The following is a 22,665-nucleotide window of genomic DNA, read 5'->3' on the forward strand; positions in this document are numbered from 1 at the left end:
TGGGCTTCAGGGTTCAGCTGACCTCCTTATTCTCATGACTCATGTTTAACTCGAAGTACTGTGTAAAGTTAGGGAGTTGAGGGAGAGTTTCTCTAGTTAGCCAACATATGTTATGCCTCTCTGCATGCTCGCAGGAGATATAGATTGAGGTCTAGTCATGTTTTTGAGATGCCCTGGGACTAATTGCTTCAAATCAATTGGAATTTACTCTCTCTCTCTCTGTCTTCCCACACACACACACACGACTGATGTCGATTTGGTCTGAATATTGTCTAATATTGTAGGTGAATATGGGTGTGACACAAAACACCATTGACATGGAGGGGACAACTAGAGATTGGAATGGGTATACTCTCAAACTGTAAACCAGTTATCTTTCTGTTCACATAATTGCATAGATGTTATGTAAATCACCAGTCCATGCATAACCAAGCATCATCAATTTATGTGTTTTCTCGAATCTACCAAGGCCTGTTTCCCAAGTTATTAATGTAATTATGTAAAAAAATGTGTAAATATTCCCTTTACGTATATACTGATATATATAAAGTTCATAGTATGATGATCTTCAAAATTTTCTCAGAATATAGAACAGTCTCTGGTGTTGCTGGACCTCTTGTTATCCTAGACAAAGTCAAGGTGACATTGTACTCCTTATTCATTTCTTCTGTCTGTGCAACTCTCCTATGGAATCTGAAACAATATAACTTAGGTGGATTCCAAACTTTTGTCAGGGACCCAAGTACCAGGAAATTGTCAACATTCGCTTGGGAGATGGAACAACCCGCCGGGGGCAAGTCCTGGAGGTTGATGGAGAGAAGGCTGTTGTCAGGTTACTGCCATAATAATTTATTGCTTTGTATTTTGCAACCTTCGGAACTTTTTTCCTTGATATTTTTGCAATTGTAAGGATTACATACTCCTTTCCACAAGTATACGCTCTCTCCTCAAAAGTCTCCTTGTTGACTAATCAGCTGTACTGCCATTTTGGAGAGTGCTTGAATTGTTTGTTCTTTGCATATCTGCTTGGATTTTATTTTCTGCATTTACCTAGTCAGTTCTTTCCATCTGCTTCTTGTAGTATTAGATAGTATAATTGAAATCCTTTGTTCTATTTTATCAGGTTTTTGAAGGAACATCTGGAATTGACAACAAAAATACTACTGTCCAGTTTACGGGGAGGTACAAATGCTTCCTCTTTTTTTGGCCGTTATTTCTCTCAGCTTCTTTCTGTTATCTCGCTAGTGCAGTAAGATGAACTCATATTCTCTTGGCATAGTTTTGTCTTTGCAGTCTACTTTAATCCCTGAACATCCACACCCATTCTGTTATAGCGAGAGAGAGAAGGGAAATTTACCCTTTGGTACTTCAATGGAAAAAAATGAAATTATTATTTAAGTTATCACATTATTAATCATCGAGGATATTCATTGTCATGTTAGTTGTGTTAGTTCTTCCTAGATAGACTAATGATTGGTCCATAAGATCTTTAGATGCACTGAAGTTTATGAATGGACTTTCAAAAAGCGTGAACTTTTTAGTAAATTCTGTTGACTACCGTTTTTGGAATACATTTATGCATTCATTATATGTGACAAAGTTTAATTTTGTTGTTTTTGTTGTTGTTGAGGTTGTTTTAGGGGTAAATGGGCTGATTTTACCCCTGGTGCAGTATTAATTAAGTCTTTGGTATTTAAATTGGTTTCATGGAAATTGGCTATAACTTGTTTGCAGGTTTTGAAAACACCGGTCTCATTGGACATGCTTGGTCGTATTTTTAATGGTTCTGGAAAGCCCATTGACAACGGCCCTCCTATTCTTCCAGAGGCCTACTTAGATATATCAGGCAAGTACTACTAATATAGAAGTGTCCTTGGTGTACATTGGACCATTTCACAGTTGATGTATTCTCTAACTTCTTGCCTTGGGCCAGGGAGTTCCATCAATCCTAGTGAGAGAACCTATCCTGAAGAAATGATACAGACTGGAATTTCAACAATCGATGTCATGAACTCAATTGCCCGAGGTCAGAAGATTCCTCTATTTTCTGCTGCTGGTCTTCCCCACAATGAAATTGCTGCCCAGATTTGTCGCCAGGCAGGCTTGGTGAAACGTCTGGAGAAAACTGAGAATCTTCTTGAGGTATGGTGTTACCGCTGGAAAGTTTCTTCTAGGTTCTAGCTTAATCTTTTTTTGATTCCTCTAGCTTTTTCCATTGACATAGTTTTATCATCTATGCTGTGCAACAGGGTGGCGAAGAGGACAACTTTGCCATTGTCTTTGCAGCTATGGGAGTAAACATGGAGACAGCACAGTTCTTCAAACGTGATTTTGAGGAGAATGGGTCAATGGAGCGGGTGACCCTTTTCCTGAACTTGGTAATTATGCTGATGACCTCGTTCTAGACTGTTTTATTACATAAATCTTGGTTTGAGATGGTCTCCATATTTAATCTCTTATTTTTCTTCAGGCCAATGACCCTACAATAGAACGTATTATTACTCCTCGGATTGCCTGACAACTGCAGAATACTTAGCATATGAATGTGGCAAGCATGTTCTTGTCATATTGACAGATATGAGTTCCTATGCTGATGCTCTTCGTGAGGTAATATCTGAACATCCTTCCTGCTTTATCAGCTGTTAACCGACAATTCTATCTTCTTCTAAGATTTATTTAGAAATGTTTGGTACCCTTATTTCACATTCTATGAACTTTTTTCAAGTGAAAAGTGCCGTTACAAGTGTTTTTACGCACCCCATCTTGGCTGTCCGTTAGTATGTGTATTAGCTATTCCTCTTCCAAGTGAAAGTCGAAAGATAAGGGCTAGAGATCATATTTTCGTCTTAGGTGTCTGCTGCTCGAGAGGAAGTTCCTGGGAGGCGTGGGTATCCTGGTTATATGTACACTGACCTGGCTACCATATACGAGCGAGCTGGACGTATTGAAGGACGAAAAGGATCCATTACTCAAATTCCTATATTAACCATGCCTAATGATGGTAATACATACACCTATAAATTTCTCCTAACTATCTCACTTTCACTGTTACAAATCAATGTTAATCCTTTTCTTTTCTTCGAATATTCTCAGATATTACACATCCTACCCCGGATCTCACGGGGTATATTTACCGAGGGACAGATATACATTGACAGACAACTTTACAATAGGCAGGTAAAGTGAGGTTGATGCACCCCATTATTATCTAATCACAGAACCACTTGTATCTTTGGGCCTTCTTTCTTGTTTATGAATTTAGGTATATTCCGGTTTCAGCTTAATAGATATCTGCCTGAATTGACAGATATATCCTCCAATCAATGTGCTGCCATCCTTGTCTCGTCTAATGAAGGTAAGGACATGTGTGTTCATTATATCTATATTTGAGGAACTAGTTACGGTAGTGAAGGTGCTACTATTGCTGCTTGAATATGTTGTAGAGTGCCATTGGTGAGGGAATGACACGTCGGGATCACTCTGATGTATCCAACCAGGTAGTACACTTCCAACTTTCGTTTCACTGATTCTGATTTCCTCTGACTGGCCGAAGGATTCAGTTGAATTTGCACTAATTTCTTCTTCCTCGGATTTACTATTCTCAGCTATATGCAAACTATGCCATTGGGAAGGATGTCCAGGCGATGAAAGCCGTGGTTGGTGAGGAAGCTCTTTCCTCCGAAGACCTGGTCTGTATCCCGTACACACATGGCCATTTCTTGTATTCAATTCCCAACGGCAACTAGTTTAGATTACTAACTCCACATGGTTGTACAGCTGTATCTCGAGTTCCTTGATAAATTCGAGAAGAAGTTTGTGGCGCAAGGAGCTTATGACACGCGCAACATCTTCCAGTCACTAGACTTGGCGTGGACCCTGCTTCGAATCTTTCCTAGGGAGCTTCTTCACCGCATTCCAGCCAAGACACTCGACCAATACTACAGCAGGGATGCGTCTAACTGAACGAGGAGAGAGGAGGAAGCGCTGAGTTATGTGTCCGACTGTCTTGGCGTGGGCGCCTCGAGGTGCGTTTCTTGATGTGTTTGTTTTGTTCCTATCTGGTTTGGAATAAGATTGAAACCATTGAGAGGCAGACGGTCGTCCTTAGGAAGTAAGAGAGAGTTGTATTCTTTCAAGACAGAGAAGCATGCATCATGCTGTAATTCGTTTGTATCGTTGTGTTTTGGCATCTTAAATTATTACCCACCTTTCTATATACTATAGTAGTAGTGTATTTTTTTTTCTAGATTGGTATTTTGCTGGACATTATTGCTTCTTGTCCTTGGGTTTCTTAAATAAATGAGGATAATATATCGTATTCTATTTCAGATTATCCCAAGTTAGAAACAAAAAAACACAATATTTTGATTTTACTATCTCATTTACATTTTTTATTACTGTATTTTTCAATTTCGGTCAGATCATATAATGAGATAGTCTTATAAGAAACCAATATATTGATCCATAATTATTTTGAAATAAATTCAGTGATATGTTTTATAAAGATATTTCTAAGTTGGCTTGTTTACACCAACTGAAAAAACTAAACTAGTAGTAGTAGTTTTGACACATCACAAAATGGGAAGCACCAATTAATCAATTGAGCGCATGAACCACAACATAGTAACATTATTCATGTGCCCGCACGGGCGTAGCACAATTGGTAACGGAGGGGCAGATCTTGTTGTAATGAGCCTGAGTTCGATTCCCACTGCTGTACTGTAGTAGCTTTCATCTCTCAGGCACAAGTGTGAGGCCACTGCTGTATTGTAGTAGCTTTCATCTCTCAGGCACAAGTGTGAGGCCTTGGGAGATGGGCTTCTGGCAGCCAGTGGGTTAAGGCCTCCCCCTTAACGGTTTATACTGCGTATCCCGATTGAACCCCCTCACATGATGTCGGGCCGGAGTGTGAGGGCTGCCAAGACGACGGAATCGCCTTTTGCTGCAATGATTCATGCTAAGTGGTACCAACTTTTTTTTATCTTATTAATTTAATGGAGTACTCCATATCTTATGGCTGAAGAAAAAAATAGGAGAATGGGTATGTAGTTTATACTGATTAATGAATGATTGAACACCGCATGCACGAAGCATCGAACCAAAGAATCAGAGTCTTGTGGCGCCCCAACTTTGACACTTAAAGTTAGATTTCATCGGAAGTCAATTATAATTTCTATCTTTGGCTTAAGAACCCAAGTCTTGTGGCGCCCCAACTTTGACACTTAAAGTTAGATTTCATCGGAAGTCAATTATAATTTCTATCTTTGACTCAAGAACCCAAGTCTTGTGGCGCCTCAACTTTGACACTTAAAGTTAGATTTCATCGGAAGTCAATTATAATTTCTATCTTTGACTCAAGAACCCAAGTCTTGTGGCGCCTCAACGTTGACACTTAAAGTTAGATTTCATCGGAAGTCAATTATAATTTCTATCTTTGACTCAAGAACCCAAGTCTTGTGGCGCCTCAACTTTGACACTTAAAGTTAGATTTCATCGGAAGTCAATTATAATTTCTATCTTTGACTCAAGAACCCAAGTTTTGTGGCGCCCCAACTTCGACACTTGAAGTTAGATTTCATCGGAAGTCAATTATAATTTCTATCTTTGACTCAAGAACCCAAGTCTTGTGGCGCCCCAACTTTGACACTTAAAGTTAGATTTAATCGGAAGTCAATTATAATTTCTATCTTTGACTCAAGAACCCAAGTCTTGTGGAGTCCCAACTTTGACACTTAAGTTAGATTACTATAATTTTTATTTGTGAGTTGATCCAGTGGTAGAATAGTAATGTCTGAGGTCAAATACCACGAATTTGAGTCAGCCACCTTTAAATTTATATTCATTTGCCTATAAAAAAACATACTCCGTACCACCTATGTTTTCTCCAAGTTCTTATTCATCCAACTTTTCAAGTTTATCAACTATAGAATAGCAATAAACTGGCTCTGATTATAGCAAATACAATTGAGTTTAATCCATCAAGATTTCCAATAAGGTTTTGAATAAGTTTCTCTAAATTTGAACACAAACAAGTATTGATTAAACTAATTCTTCAAACCCAAAATACCTATCAGCAGCATAATCAACAAAGCTATATAAAGGCATAACCTTATCACCATATTTCTCCAACCTATCCAACTCTTTCTTTGCTTGGGATCTCAGATTCTCAGCCACATCCATTGCTTTCTCAACTCCATACACAGACACATAACTCTTACCCTTACTCTTGCTCCCATCCTCCTCTCCCGACTGCTGTTTCGCTTCCCGGATGTCATCCACCACCTCATACAGAATACCCACAGCCCGACCATATTTCCTCAGGTGCTCGATCTCATCATCCGAAGCACCGGCAAGAAGGCCGCCACAAACAGCAGAGCACTGCCCCATTTCGCCAAACTTCTTCTCTTGCACTAGATCGACTGCGTTCGGCCCACCCTCGAGGTCGAGAAACTGACCTGCAGCCATGCCGGTGGACCCCACTGCCCTTGCGATCTCAGCAATGACCCGGAGGAGGCGGGTTTGAGGGACGAGATCAGTGGGGGTGTGGGAAACAATATGTTGGAAACCGAGAGGGAACAATGCATCCCCTGCTAATATTGCCATATCCTCACCGAATACTGTGTGGTTGGAGGGCTTGCCTCTTCTTGATGGATCGTCATCCATGCATGGCAAGTCGTCGTGTATCAGTGAAGCAGCGTGGACCTATTGTTCCGAGGCACATACGTCAAGGAATGAGAGATTATAAACAAAATTAACCAATGTCTTGAAACTAGATCATATGAAAACGACCGTACAAATTCCAGACACTAAAGTTAACATTGACCTCAGAAAAAATACAATACATAATGAAATTGTGCAGATTCCTAAGTTTAAGATTCAAAGACGTTTGATTTTCAGTTCACAAATTCGGTGGATTCATGGCTAGAACTATACTATACCATTGAAGCAAAATCAACACTCTTGAGATAAGTCATATACATAATCTAGCAAGGAGATTCAGAAAAATAGATCTCAGGGGTAAATCAAACCCTACATGAAAGAAAATTCAAGAGGAATACAACTCCTCAAACTGAACCTTAGGACAGCTCGATTGAAGCTTGCCACTGATCAAAGAGAGGGGAACTACTATTTGAATTGAACCCTCGGATAGACCGAATCCAATCCTCCCACTGCTTAAACAGAGCAAAACTACCATGTTCCCATTTGCAGCATCTGTGATTTAGGCCCTTCATGTATCTATCCTCACATCTTCGTATGTGTCTAGACTAAACCTATCAAAATTCAAGCAGGCGCATTGAAGACACACGGCATTGATAGCCAACCTATATTCAGCATTATAGTACAATCTTAACATGTGATTTAAGCCCCAATAATCACTAAGCAGCATTGATTTCTAGATCAGAACAATAAAAATGCAATCATTTCACAATTTGTACAAATTTCAAACTAGAGCATTGATTTCAAGTGAGTAGCCTTGCCAGCTGACTCAGAATATGAGAGCATAGAAAGACTTAAGCAATCAATTGCAGAATAGATTCAAAAGAAAAAAACAGTAAATTTCAATAAATATTCAGAAAACAAACCATCTCAAGAGCGCAGGCGGTTGGGAAGGCGGCGAGGCGATTACCGCCGAAAATCTCGCAGGCGGCGACGCACATAACCGGCGGCGCTCTCTTAGCGCCTTTCGCTAAAACCGAATAGCGCATCGATTCATAGATCTGCTGAGGGTACTTCACAGGAATCGCCTCGTCGAGCTTCTGATCGATTTCTCTAATTAGAGACGTCCAATACGTCTTGAGATCAAATCCCGGCGAAACCGACGCAGCGGAGCATCGAATCGTGCGGCGGAGCGCGGGGCGGGCGATCTTCGGCAAGCAAACGTGGGGAGTCGATGCAATTACGGAAGAGAAAACCATTGATTTGGATTTTCAGCTAAATTGCTGCCGATTTGAGCTGAATTTGTCTCTAGATTATGGCCTTGGGGCTGAAATTTGATTGAGTGAGAGATTAGAGTGAAGAAGATCAGATGGTTGACGAAACCGAAGCTTGTGCGCCTGTTGCTGACTCGGCATCTCTTCATTGGCTATAGGTTGCAAGTCTAATTCGTTTTTTTTTAAATTAATCTTGTTTGAACTAAGAATCGAAGTGAACTTCAATAGTAAAAAATAAGGATGATGTTGTCGTGCATTATTATTATTATAACAATAAATTATCTATCAATAATTAATACTATTTCATAACAACATTAGCATTCTAACAAGCAAATATACTCTATAAATCTAATATTCCCTCCGTCCCATTACAAGTAATATAATAATGTATACACGACTCTATATTATATTATTTCATCACTTTCTTTAAATTCTTTCTACTTTAACTATTTATTATCCTCTTTACAAAACAACGGTAAAGAAGAAACACCTCACTTGTTAGTGGGACAGACGAAATACATTAGTGGCTTTACCAATTATAAACAAAACAATTTTATAATAAAATTATAGGCCTATCCCAAAAAGGAAGTCCTGTAAAAAATTCTTAACAGCCTAAGTGATCAAAGAGAGCTTAAAATTGCATTAGCTGTCTCATTGTCTCAAATGTAAAGATGTGCTTAACAACTCAAACTAGTTTACTTTATTTTGCTTATCCAACTAATCATTCTAGCTCATAAATGGGCGGTGTGCTACAATTTAAAATGGCATTTAACAACCTTGATTAAAATACTCTATTAGTATTACACCGACTGAAAAGGATCTACACAATATGATATGATTAAAATATGTTCTATCAACAAATCATGCCTGAATATTAAATTGTAATCTAATACCCATGAGTATTGTCCCTTTTTTTTTATATAAATAAAGAAGCCGTGATTTAAATCATGCACGAATATTAAATTGTAATCTAAGAGCATCTCCAATGGCGGCGTCAGAGTAGGCACGACGATTTTTCGCGGACGCCGGTGTTGACGCCGAACCATTGCAGCCGGGGTCAAAATCGGCGCGCCTACGCCGATTCTGACGCCGACTCTCACGGCGCCATTGTAGGCCCCGAATCGGCGTCAGACTGGCGTCAGAATTTTATTTTTATTTTTTAAAATTTTTCGAAACACTATATATACGCGCTTTGGCCGTCATTTTCATTCGCACCACTTGTATTAACACGCTTTTTAATTTTTGTATTTTTTAAAAAATTAATGTACTTTTTTATAAATTATTGTACTTTTTTTTTATAAATTTTAATATTATTATTCAATTTTCATGTATTTGTCTCGTAAACTAAATTCCGTATGTTGCTACGATTGTAAATTAAATTATTTAATTCCAAACCATTTCTTCATAAAGTTATATTCTAATTATATAGTCTTTGTTTGGCATGTCAAAATTTGTTACTAACTTTTAATTGAATATTTTTAAAGTTTTAATTACCTATATGTGTATATATAATAGACCCTCAAGTTATTTCTTCACTTTGTGCATGTGTTTTTTTAGCTACAATTTGATGCACTCTTTCTTACATAAATTTCTTGGTGTGTTAATGACATCAAGTGTCATATTGAATGTGTTCCCAAGAGAGTATTTCATCCCCGGAAGCTCCGAACTGATGTTGAGAAGAAGGCCATCGAGGGCAAGGTGGAAGGCTTGAGCAAGATCGTTCATCGGGGGGAAGCAGCCGTTTGTCGCGGTAAGGTTCAGCTGGATGAGCCTCGAAAACGGACAGCAGCCTACCGGTGGAACGCTTATGATCCCGAATTTTCTCGCCCCAAGCCCGTACAGCGCCTAACGTACACCACCTCGTTGAAGTCAGTTTTTAGAGCTTGAAGAGTGTTTGGATACTGATTTTGCCAAAAAATAACTTACTTTGATGTGCTGAGAATATGCTGATAGCATCATGTTGATGAATGTGTTCGGAGGAGTTTTTGCATCACTTGTGTTGAAATAAACAAATATGTCATTGCTGCCAATGCTGATGAAGAAGAGGGACTTGTTGAGCTTCGCTTCGGTCGCGGCTTCGCCTATCAAGGCGCTGAGATTACTGCGGACGGTAGCGAACTGGTTGATCTGTTCCGATAATGGCACTGTCTGTTGACAACACAATGCAATGCGGCATGAAACGGAAAGGGTACTAAAAAACCTGTCTGTAAATTAACGAACTATTGATTTGTTTTGACTTTGCAACTTTTTGATAGCTTGATGACTTACTTACGTGGCACTGTCGGACGTCAAGTAAATCGGTGTCACATAGTTGGGAATATAATGACCACACTATACTAAATTGAATAATTTCATTTGGAGTATTAAGAAAGGATGAGATGAAAAAGAGAAAATTCAATCAGAGAGGTAGATAGTACGAAATGTAATTATTTAATACTAGTATAATACGTCGTCGTTTTGCTGCCTACGTTGTTTTGGTTGGATTTTAATAGAACCACGTAAGTAAGCGCTAGGAATCTTGATCGGTTGCAAAATCATAACAAATCAATAGTCAGATTTTAAAGTTGATATGCATAATCAGAATTTGGCGGAAGTTTAAGAATCTTTAAAATGGATCAATTTAAAGTCATACATTGTTGACATTGGTGATGTCTAGGAGTCCAGCACCCCCAGAGGCGAAGTTTACGCCTTTGCAGAGCTGGTGTTGGAATCCCGATCCGAGGGTGAGCAGATACAGGAAAGGAGGTGGGCTCATCATCAACTCGAACTTCTTTGCTGAGGAGGTCAACATATCATCAACATATCGTTTATAATGTACAAAGCCTTGAGAGATAGTATAGTGAAGTACGTGTGAACTAACCAAGTTCGTCTGCGCTGTTGAAGCCGTTGCTAAACCTCCCAGTTGGTTGGCTCCCGGGGAAGTCTACGCCATTTTGGGGGAAGTTGGCTTTTAAAGGGGTTGTGATGTAGTTATTAGTTCCAACATCGGCCGTTGAGTCGCCAAGAACAAACACGAGTTTCTTGGTGGGGTCGTCCGTCTGAGGCGTGGAAGTGGCGCAGATGATAAGAAGGGACATACACAAAGGTATTATTATCGTGGCCATACAGGATGAGGGCAAGGAAGAAGGTGTATTGCTAGCTTTACTTTACTTGTGGTAGAACTTATTTGTGTTCATGCTGGCTAATTTTTGGAAGTATTTATAGGCTTTTCGTGGTTAAGTGTTTGCTGTGGCAAAAGGAGTTAAAAGTTTTCTGTAATACCAAAGATCAATGATTTGTTTGGGCGGTATGAACTATTAAGTGTCTAGATTTTGATGTTTTCAGTAGATAGTGACTTTGCATGAATGTGTAGAATTGATTTGATTCACACTAGAATAGAGTTAGAGCTTTATAACAAATGATTGTGACTGCTAATAGAAGAACAAGCAATAGAAGACAAAACAAATGATATAATAGGATCTATGTCTATGAAATTTGTCTTATATATATATGTCGATTGTGTAAGATAACAGAGTCCTCATTTATATACGAAGTGAGCGATTAATCTTTTGGAACATTGGTTCTTTCACGACTTTGAGAGCTGGTATCCCGTGGTCTCCGAAAGAAACCAGGCATGACCAATATAGGACGTTTGAGAGTTAACTCGGAGTGGTGGCTCACATAGTGGTGGTGGTCTAGGGAAGGAGCCAATCAAAACCTCATTTGATGCTAACAATGTAGGAATATCTCCAAAATTGTGTTGATGGAATATATTCTGTAAATATAACATTAGTTTGATATAATAGTATTAGGGAATATCCAAGAGTCTATCAAATGGTGCACCAGCGGCTGCATAAGTGAGACGACCGAGCAACGGCGGCAGCCAGAAAATTTTGATAATAAAATTGTAGGGCATAACACAAAAAGGGAGCCCTTCCAAAAATTCTCAACAACCCAAGTCAAGCCCGGGCCGAAGAGGAGGTCTGGAAATAGTTTTCAACCAGCAATAGACGCGCCTCGATTAGAACCTCACAAGCTGCATCATTGCCCCAAGCGCAAAGATGAGTTTGACAAGTCAAGTTAGTTTACTTTTATATTGCTTATCCCACTAATCATTATCCTGAATGAGCGATGTGGGATTAACTAGTACTCCTATTCGTTTGAGAGAACAATACAATATAGTATTTCTACATGTATTTTCCTCTTTATGATAAACTAGAGTTTATATTATATGTTGTATAATGTCTTTTATTGTTTATAATACTCTACATTATTTTTTTTAACTAGGAATGTGTATACATATTTCATATTTGCTATAGTATTTTGGCCTCACCGGTTAACAGATTAGACTAGTTAAACCATAAATCGATAATTTTGTTAACCAGCATACTAGTCTAGTTTATAAGACATTGTGGTAAACATATGAGTCGGACAACACGACATGGTAAGGAAAATAGAAATACTCTCTATCCTGATCAAAGTAATACGTTTTCTTTTTGGATTGTTCATTTAAGGTAAAACAATTCTAAAAAAAAACATGAGTATTCATTCTTAATTTATTATATCTCTTACTTTCTTTGTTGTGCAACTTAACACACAAAACAACGTCACGCCATATTACTTTTCCTAGAAAGGAATCATGGGAAAACCTCAATCACAGATCTCAAGCCTAAGATGGGAGTAATTAATTTTATAGTCTCCAAAGCCAGCCGCGAAGAACAACTTAGCCCACTCTTTGTCGGTTCTTTCTTTGCCACAAAACGATGTGTTTGAAACAATTAAAGCCTGTTGTTTCTTATATTGACCAGTTTGTTCACACACATAATCCAACGTGCTGTGTCGAATTCAATTTATGGAAAAATCGAACTCCTGGAAAATTCATAATTAATTAAAGCCATAAGTTAATGATATTAGCAACCAAATTTTAAATTTCAACCAATGTTTGCGAAATTAGGGACTATTACCCCAATATAACCTTGTGTCCAATTTCAAAATTCCATGATAAAATATATTCCAATAATCAATAATGTTGATAGTAGATGACATTAGTTTTATTAATGGAGAAAAAAATATTGGAATAGTGTTAGGAGATTAGAGAGATATCTATAATTTGAAGGACACTATTTTTTACGAATAAATAAAAATCGAAAATGCTATAAATTTAATATTAAGAATTTCATCAAATAGAGAAAACTATAAAATTTTAGAAATAGCTAAAATATTTTTGGGGAAGGGCAGAAAAATAGTCTCGTTTTTTATTCATACATCAAAATTAATCTATATATTTATATAAGCTTTATAAATACGATGAGTTCCATTTTAACTAACAATAATTCAACTATATTTCTTCTTATATCAAACTATAACAACTACCAAAATAGATCATAAAAAATTATCAAATTAATTCACACATTAAATAAATAAATAAATACAATATCCGTATCACCTTCATAAAAACCGCATCAGCCTGAGGAATGGACTCAAACATATCCCCACCAACAAACCTCACATTTTGAGCCCCTTCCAATCCCTCCACCACCCTCGGCAGATCCAGCACCACCCACTCCAACCCCGAAAACTCCGCCGCGAAGCCCCTCGCCGTCGCCCCGATCCCCCTCCGACGTCGACCACCGTCCCAGCACGAGCGCCACGACCCGGCGTCGCTCGCCATCCCGTCGTTGAAGAGCCCGTTGAGGCGTGACGCCCCGGTGAGGAGGTATGTGAAAGAAAGCTGCGGAAGCTACGAGGATAAAAAACATGCTCGAGATATGTTTGGAGAGAGAGCTCAAATTGGCATTTTTCATTTTGTTCAAATGTAACAAGATATAATACATATACTCTTCATTCGAACCATCTGGAACATTGCACTAATCTACTTTTATGCTAAACTAAACACACTTTACTTCCTTAATCAAAACGAACTCTGCAACTGTAAACTCTTCAACTCTGCAACTGCTCTTTCTTCTTTATTCCGTTGACCAACACGTCTCTCCAAGTACAGTGGTGGTCCTCCACTTTAGCTGGCACGCTTGGTACAAACACAGCTGTAGCTCGTGTGAGCTCTTGGGTTGGTTCTTCTCGTGCACCAGCCTTTGTCCTTACTTTTGTCTTACCCACCTCCTTGGCTCGTGTGAAGTTGATAGCTTGATCAGCTTGGTATGCTGCGGCTCGATGAACTTTGTCACCGGCTTGATCAACTTGAGATGCAGTGGCTTGACGAGCGGCTTGATCAACTTGGCACGCAGCGGCTTGACGAACTTTGTCGTCACTTCTAACAGTATGATTCCTCTTCCTCACTGGAGGAGTCGGCTTTTTTGAAGAATTTGGAGTGGACGAGGAGGCGCATGAGGCGGCGGAGGGCGGGGGTTTTGGAGGGGGGGAGAGGGGCATCGGGGCGGGGCCGTGGGCCTCGATGGCGGCCGGGATGGCTAGTTGGATGGCGCATTTGAGGGACATGGAGTTGATGTAGTTGAAGAGCTGGTTCCAAACATGGGCTTGGGAGTCCAGGAGGTCTTGGTTAGGGGAGCTCATATTTTATTTTATTTTATTTTTTTGGAGAAGAATTGATTATGTGAATATTCATATGCACTATTGCTATTTCTATTGTTTTTTTATTTATAGTCAAAGAGTGAACGGAAATTTTAGTATCTAAATTACAGTAGAGATTGTTTGATATATTTAATAGACTGTTTTTTCTTTTTTGCGACGGTATTACCTTTTTTATTTTTTCCCTTCATTTATTTTTCTGTTATCTTCTCATCTTTTTCTTATTATGTGTTTTAAAATAAAAATAATTTTATATTTTCTTTAGGAATTTTTTTATATTCTCAAAAACATTCTTTTATACAAATTTGAAAATAAAACTAAACTTCCTTATTTCTTTGTTTATTAAAATTGAAAGAGGAAAACGAGAAAGAAATACTTAGTTTAATAAAATGAAAAAAGTTTCTGGCACAATTTATTTTTATGGAGTAACGCAAATATGCATTTTGTTGTATACACTAAGGACCAAATTTGCAATTTGCTCTTATAGTAATAAAAGAAATACTATTATTTGTTCATTGACAGCTACTCGCCTGTTATGAGGATTGGGGCAAAACTGCACAATCAGTTCAGTTCGGTTACCAATATACTGTTCGGCGATTAGGGACCGATATGCTGTTCAGTGATCTGACGAACTGCAATCATGCTCGGTGATTGGTCGAGTTTGTAGTCGTGCTCAGGGATTAACCGAGCTCAATGTTCGGTGTTGAGCTCGGTGCTCAGTGCTCGGTGTTGGTGTTCGGTGTTGGCCGAACTTAAACGTGCTCGGTGTTGGCCGAACTTAAACGAGTTCGGAGTTGACAGTTGTTATAAACTGATGCACGTCGTCGGATGCGACTAGTTAGTTAGCTTTAAATGAAAGCCGTTAGGTTTGAACTAGTTGTTAGATAAGTGTTAGTTAAATAGAGCCGAGCTGTGGAAAAAGAATTTCATCATCCATGAGTTTTGTAATCTTCCACACAAATAAAACACAAGATTTCCATTGACTCTCCAAGAATTGGTTTCTTGCTTATTCATTTTCATATCAAGTATTCGTTCTTCTCGTTCCGGAATCGATCTCGTTGTGATAACAAGATTGAGTCGCGTATCTGATAGCATTTCAAATTGGCGCCGTCTGTGGGAATCGAAGAAGGACGACGAATTCAACAATGTCTACCGCAAAGTTCGACGTTGAGAAATTCACCGGCGAAAATGATTTCGGCCTGTGGAGATTGAAGATGAGAGCTGTTCTGATGCAGCAAGGCGTCTGGGATTATGTGAAATCCAAGACGGACAAGAAAGAGATTCAAGGGATGGATGCGGCAAGATGTCAAGAACTGGAATACAAGGCGTATAGCTCGATTGTCTTGTGCCTCAGCGATAGAGTCTTGAGGGAGGTTCAGAAAGAGGATGATGCCGCGGGAGTGTGGGAGAAATTGGAGAAAATATATATGGAGAAGTCAATCTCCAATAGGTTGCATCTCAAGCAAAGATTGTTCAACTTTAGATTTTCTGACTCCAAGAATCTGGCGGATCAGCTGGAAGATTTTTGAAAGTATATAGATGATCTTGAGGGTGTGGATGATCCCATGAAAGATGAGGATAAAGCTTTGATGTTATTGAATGCTCTGCCTCAGAGTTTTGAGCAATTCAAAGACTCAATACTTCTTGGAAGGGATTCGAAAGTGACTTTGGAGGAGGTATTTTCTGCATTAAAGCTGAAGGCAATGCAGAAATGTGTCAGCAAGCCAATCGATCAAGCTGCTGAAAGCCTCAATGTGAAGGCAACTTCAAAGAAACAATTCAAATTCAAGAAACCCCCATCTGACAAGTGGAAGCCAAGATCATCTAAGGAAGGAGATCAAAAGGAATCTAGAAGCTGCTTCTGGTGTAAGAAACCAGGACACATCAAGCAAAATTGTTTTGCTTGGAAGAAAAAGCAATCTGAAAATCACAAAGGAGATGGCACAGCAGCTATCACTGAGGAAATTGAAGAGGCAAGAGCTCTCAATGTGGTGGAGGATAGCCCATTATCAAGGCTATGGATCATGGACTCAGGCTGCAGTTTCCATATGTCCTCCAATCTCGACTGGTTCCAAGATTTAAAGGAATCTGAAGGCTCGGTGTTGCTGGGAGATGACCATGTGTGTGATGTAAGGGGTGTTGGGAGCATATGTTTGAGGATGGACAATGGAATTTTCAGAACTCTCACTGATGTGAGATACATCCCATCCATTAAAAGGAATCTTATATCCTTGGGTCTTCTTGAGAAGAATGGCTACGAATTGACTCTCTTTGGTGGAGAGATGCTTGTCAAAAAGGATGGCCAAATGATCATGAAGGCTGTCAGAAACAATGTGCTCTATTATCTGAAAGCTGAGGCAGTTGCTGGAACAGCTAACAACACACAAAAGACCATCAATTGGCATGCTAGGCTGGGCCATGTGGGGGACACTGGGCTGATGCAGCTGGTAAAGCAAGGCATTATTCAGATGGCTGATTCAGAGATACAAAGAGCCATTGGATCGTGTGAAGAATGCATTCTTGGCAAAAACAAGAAGCTGCCATATGGAGTGGGCAAACATAACTCAACACAACCTCTCCAATATGTTCACAGTGACATATGGGGCCCTGCACCAGTAAATAGCATTGGAGGAGGCAGGTATTTCTTATCATTTGTTGATGATTTTTCAAGAAAGGTTTGGATAATGATCATGAAAGAAAAGTCAGAGACCTTCAAGAAATTTCAGGAGTGGTGTACTGCAGTTGAGCTAGAAAAGGGAAGCCTTTGAGATGCCTAAGAACTGACAATGGGCTGGAATTTTTGTCCCATGAGTTTGATGAGTTTTGCAAGAGAAAAGGAATTAAAAGGCATAGAACGGTGCCTCACAACCCACAACAAAATGGGGTCGCCGAGAGAATAAATAGAACCATTCTTGAAAGGGTAAGATGCATGTTGATAGCATCTGGAATGTCAAAACCATTTTGGGCAGAAGCAGCCTCCACAGCTGTTGTTTTAATCAACAAATGCCCCTCTGCTGCCATTGAAAATCAGACTCCGGATAGTAGATGGTATGGATCTTATGGAGACTATTCAAAATTAAGACCATTTGGGTGTAGAGCATATGCTCACATCAAACAAGGAAAGCTGGAACCAAGGGCTCTCAGATGTGTGATGATAGGCTATCAGGTTGGAGTTAAAGGTTACAGATTATGGTGCTGTGAGGAAGGGAATAAGAAGGTTGTCATCAGTAGGGATGTTATTTTCAGGGAATCTGAAATGCCTTTCTTCATGAAGCAAGTTCAGACTGTTGAGTTTGAGGTGGAGGGTCAGAGGGAATCCTCATCTGATGCTGTAAGAAGTCCACCAGATACTGTGAGAAATTCACAAGAAACCAGTGTTGGTGGATCCTCTGAACATGAAAGTAACATCTAGACTCCACAGAGACTGGTTGCAAGAGACAGAACCAGAAGAAGGATCAAGCTCCCTTCCAGATTTCAGGATTTTGATATGATGCACTATGCACTGGCCATAGCTGAGGAGATGGACTATCATGAGCCTTCAAATTACAAGGAAGCAATAAGGAGTCCGGAGAAGGATCAGTGGCTATTAGCCATGCAGGAGGAGATTGATAGCTTGTACAAAAATCACACATGGATTTTGGTGTTGAGGCCAACTGATCAGAAAACAGTTGGTTGTAAATGGATTTTTAAGAAGAAAATTGAGGCCTTCAACAACAATCAAATCAGATTTAAAGCCAGGTTGGTGGCCAAAGGCTTTACACAAAAGGAGGGAGTAGATTATAATGAAATATTCTCCCCTGTGGTAAAGCATAGCTCCATCAGGATTCTACTTGCCATTGTTGCTCAGAGAAATTGGGAATTGCAGCAACTCGATGTCAAAACAGCCTTTCTTCATGGAGAGCTCGAAGAGAAATTTACATGGAGCAGCCTCCTGGTTTTGTCCAACCAGGAAATGAAGGAAAGGTGTGTTTGCTGAAAAGAAGCTTGTATGGTCTAAAACAAAGTTCAAGACAGTGGTATCTCAGGTTCAATGAGTTCATGCATAAGATCGGTTTTGAGAAGTCTTTGTATGATCATTGTGTCTTCATCAAGAGAAGAGGTGGAGTTGCTGTGGCATATCTACTATTGTATGTAGATGATATGCTGATCTCTGCAGAGCATAAGGAAGAGGTGGAGTTAGTGAAAGGTGATCTGAAATCTGAATTTGATATGAAGGATCTTGGAGATGCAAAGAAGATCCTTGGAATGGAGATCATAAGGGATAGAGACAAGAAAAGGATATGGCTAACTCAGAAAGATTACATCAGGAATGTGATCAAGAAATTTCAGATGGATAAAAGCAAACCAGTGAGTGTGCCCCTGAGCCAGCAGTTTAAGCTCAGTGTAAATCAGTGCCCTAAAGATGATAGTCAGAGAAGAGAGATGGATAAAATCCCATATGCAAACATAGTGGGAAGCATCATGTACACCATGGTGTGTACAAGGCCAGACATCAGCCAAGCCATAAGTGTTGTGAGCAGATACATGGCAGATCCAGGTATGGAGCATTGGCATGCTTTAAAATGGATACTAAGGTATCTGAATGGTACTCAGGATTATGGCATACTGTTTGATGGAAGTAAGAATTTTGATGCACAGCCTCTATTGGGATATTGTGATTCTGATTTTGCTACTAACATTGACACAAGGAAGTCCCAATCCGGCTATGTTTTCTGCATGTATGGAGCTGCTGTAAGTTGGAAGTCGAGTTTGCAATCTGTGGTGGCACTCTCAACAACTGAGGCAGAATATATTTCCATGGCTGAGCCGTAAAGGAGAGCATGTGGCTGAAAGGAATCTGCTCGGATTTTGGAGTTGATCAAGGAGCTGTGACTGTATTATGTGATTCAAATAGTGCCATATGTTTGTCAAAACATCAGACATTCCATGAGAGGAGCAAGCATGTGGATGTTAAGCTTCATTTTGTGAGGGATGAAGTTGAAATGGGCTCAGTGAAGATTGAAAAGGTAGCTACTGAGCACAATGCAGCTGATATGCTAACAAAGGTGTTGCCCGGACTTAAGTTGAAGTATTGCATGGATTTGGTGAATCTGATTCAGCTGGAGTGATTGTGGAAGATGGATGAAATCTATGGATTGTCCAGTTATGTCCAAGGTGGAGATTTGTTATGAGGATTGGGGCAAAACTGCACAATCAGTTCAGTTCGGTTACCAATATACTGTTCGGCGATTAGGGACCGATATGCTGTTCAGTGATCTGACGAACTGCAATCATGCTCGGTGATTGGTCGAGTTTGTAGTCGTGCTCAGGGATTAACCGAGCTCAATGTTCGGTGTTGAGCTCGGTGCTCAGTGCTCGGTGTTGGTGTTCGGTGTTGGCCGAACTTAAACGTGCTCGGGTTGCCGAACTTAAACGAGTTCGGAGTTGACAGTTGTTATAAACTGATGCACGTCGTCGGATGCGACTAGTTAGTTAGCTTTAAATGAAAGCCGTTAGGTTTGAACTAGTTGTTAGATAAGTGTTAGTTAAATAGAGCCGAGCTGTGGAAAAAGAATTTCATCATCCATGAGTTTTGTAATCTTCCACACAAATAAAACACAAGATTTCCATTGACTCTCCAAGAATTGGTTTCTTGCTTATTCATTTTCATATCAAGTATTCGTTCTTCTCGTTCCGGAATCGATCTCGTTGTGATAACAAGATTGAGTCGCGTATCTGATAGCATTTCATCGCCATTGTCCTATTTTAAGATCTGATTTTTAAGAAATGTAAAAAAATTAGTTAGCTAATTATATTCGGAGTGTGGTTTCATGTCTATGGATAAGAACATTATCTATATATTCTTTTAAAGTTTGTTTTACGTCCATAGATTAAGAACATTATTGATATCTTATCTTGAATGTGCTTTACATGTTTATGAATTGTGAACAAAATCTATATATTAATTGAAATCAACAAAAAGCTAGCAAATAATTTGTACAAATTGTTCTTGTTGAGATAACAACATATAATATCCTCGTCGTTTTTCTTCTAAAATTTCAAATATTACTATCACACCATCAATCGGCACACTTAAATGGGAAAAAAGAATTGAAAATGGAATAGTAAAGGATAGAAATCCATGGGTTCCATCCTAAAACCAATTGGTGATAGGAGGAGGGGCCCATGAGACTTATATACTAGTTTCAGTTTTCTGAAGACACCGATGTGGGACAGTTATATATTATATTTTTAGTTTCAATTGCCAACACCCTCCCTCAAACCCTTCAAGGTGAACCTTGGAGGGGTTGGACTTTTTTTCTAATCGATTGGACAATTGGTCCAATTTTTTTGGATCGGTTGGGACCACTTGGCCCAAATTTTCAGCCCAGTTATACTGCTGGGTCAGTCATTTTTTTCGGTTTCAGCCCAGATATACTGCTGGGTCAGTTAAATATGACCCACAATCGGCGACCCGCTCTGATACCATGATAAACGAAATATTAGGGTAGAAATTGTATTCTTATTTCTTAATTGTAATTACAGACTTTACATCCTCTTATAGGCTAAAACCTAATTTACATATGAAAAGATAATCAAGGAGATCCTATTCTATTTACAGAGAATGATCAATTAGAATAAATCACATTAATGCTGTGATTTCTTTCCAACAGTAAAGAATGAGACAGGGTTTAAAATTACTGTTTTTGAGTTTATTTTAATGCAATTCGATATTTCAAAAATAAAGACTAGAAAATGACTGCCTATATCGTTTTATGTTGGTTTTATTTGCTATATTGATTTATAAATTGAATTCAAAATCTAATTAGAAGTATAAAATAAATTTTCATTTTATTTCATTGAGTTCAAAGTTCAACATTTACTTACAATTATTATTTTTTAATCTTTAATATTTAAATTTTTTGCTCATTAACATTATTATTTCTCCATAAAAGTATTGAAAAAAAATGAATAAAAGGATTATTAATTTACTTTTTATCATGAAAATGCGATCTCCTTCTCCATGTTAGCATTTCCTCAAACACAAAATCTACACTAAGAATTCGAAAATCACTGAAAAATTTAAACAATCTCAGCAACCAGCTAACAAAATGTGCTGACATTGTTGTTGTTGCTTTAAATAGTAAGGTGATGAGCATCTACAATCCGTCATTGACAGCAAGAAAGCTTTCTCCACTTCTTCAGCTGCATTCTTCTCCATCAAAGACGCCACATACCTCAACACCTGCGAATCGCAGGGAAATGTGATCGGTCCGTTCCTGGGATGCCCAAATTCCTCCTCAGACATCCTCAGCAGCTCCCTGAAGATAAGGCAGCTGAGATAACCGATTGGGAACGAGAATCTCACTCCGTCGCTCGCATACACGACGAATGCCCCTTCTCCGCCACCTCCGAGGATCGATCCATCTTCTCCGGGTAAGAGATGCGTTTTCTTCCTAGAGCTGCAATTTCCCTCCATTTCCTTGCCACGTCGATTTTGATCATCATCTCGGCTGGTTTTTCGAAATCGAGAAATTTAGGGTTTTGTTTGTTTCGTTGATTGATTGAATTCTCGATTGATTGCTGTTGTTCTGTGTTTGGATTTGATGGATTGGGGCTTATATATTGGGGAATTTCTAGACAATGCATTAAATTTGGCTTTTTTGAATTGTGGTGATTAGGGCTACAAGGCCATGTGGGAATTGGGGAAAAAGAGGAGGAATTGCTGAGAGCCACAAGATGGAAGGATGAATCTTTTTCAAGGAGGTGGATGCATTGATAGCTAGGAAACAAGATCCTTAAATGAGTGGGGAAGTTTGGCAGGTCAAAGACAAGGCAATGCTGGTCGAGGGAGGCTTCCGAACAGGCTGGTAAACGTGGCTCGAATCGCCTAAGTTGAAATGGTACACTCGTTTTTGTATACTTGAAACACCAACATGTGGCCACACCCTGTCTTCAAGTTCACTTTATATCAATACATGATCATATACTGCAAGCTTTTCGTGGTGTTTTGCTTATATTATTCGCGTGCTAGTGAGACTGGGTTGATGTTAGAGACGAGGACCTTAAAAATTCGTTGTTACAAAGGATTTTGTGGCTCAAACCGCCAAAGTTGAAATGGTACACTCTTGTTTGTATGCTCGAAACACCAACATGTGGCCACACTCTGTCTGGAAGTTCACTATTATGCTTTAGGATAGAGAAGATATTTATCAATACATGATCATAT

At 39.1% G+C, this 22,665-nt stretch overlaps 2 protein-coding genes, 1 non-coding gene and 2 pseudogenes across 3 annotated transcripts; 1 reads left to right on the forward strand and 4 right to left on the reverse strand.

Moving 5' to 3' along the window:
- Positions 1–290: 290 nt before the first annotated feature.
- On the forward strand, positions 291–4,328 carry LOC121791961 (annotated as a pseudogene).
- Positions 4,329–5,929: 1,601 nt separating this feature from the next.
- LOC121791958 (heterodimeric geranylgeranyl pyrophosphate synthase small subunit, chloroplastic-like) lies at positions 5,930–8,065 on the reverse strand. Its single transcript, XM_042189755.1, has 2 exons — positions 7,584–8,065; positions 5,930–6,702 (listed from the first exon to the last, which is right to left on the reverse strand). Exons 1-2 carry the CDS (start codon positions 7,914–7,916, stop codon positions 6,040–6,042), a joined length of 996 nt encoding a protein of 331 aa, XP_042045689.1. The 5' UTR covers positions 7,917–8,065; the 3' UTR covers positions 5,930–6,039.
- A 1,423-nt stretch (positions 8,066–9,488) lies between these two features.
- Positions 9,489–11,008, reverse strand: LOC121791960 (GDSL esterase/lipase At5g55050-like). Its single transcript, XM_042189756.1, has 4 exons — positions 10,792–11,008; positions 10,564–10,706; positions 9,858–10,079; positions 9,489–9,776 (listed from the first exon to the last, which is right to left on the reverse strand). The coding sequence occupies exons 1-4, from the start codon at positions 11,006–11,008 to the stop codon at positions 9,489–9,491; spliced, it is 870 nt and encodes a 289-aa protein (XP_042045690.1).
- An 813-nt stretch (positions 11,009–11,821) lies between these two features.
- LOC121791962 lies at positions 11,822–11,973 on the reverse strand. Its single transcript, XR_006048788.1, has one exon. It is a non-coding gene; the product is annotated as a U4 spliceosomal RNA (small nuclear RNA).
- A 9,435-nt stretch (positions 11,974–21,408) lies between these two features.
- LOC121791959 lies at positions 21,409–22,041 on the reverse strand (annotated as a pseudogene).
- Between the last annotated feature and the right edge of the window lie 624 nt (positions 22,042–22,665).

This window comes from Salvia splendens, unplaced genomic scaffold (assembly GCF_004379255.2).
Source record: "Salvia splendens isolate huo1 unplaced genomic scaffold, SspV2 ctg979, whole genome shotgun sequence".
Taxonomy (NCBI): Eukaryota; Viridiplantae; Streptophyta; class Magnoliopsida; order Lamiales; family Lamiaceae; genus Salvia; species Salvia splendens.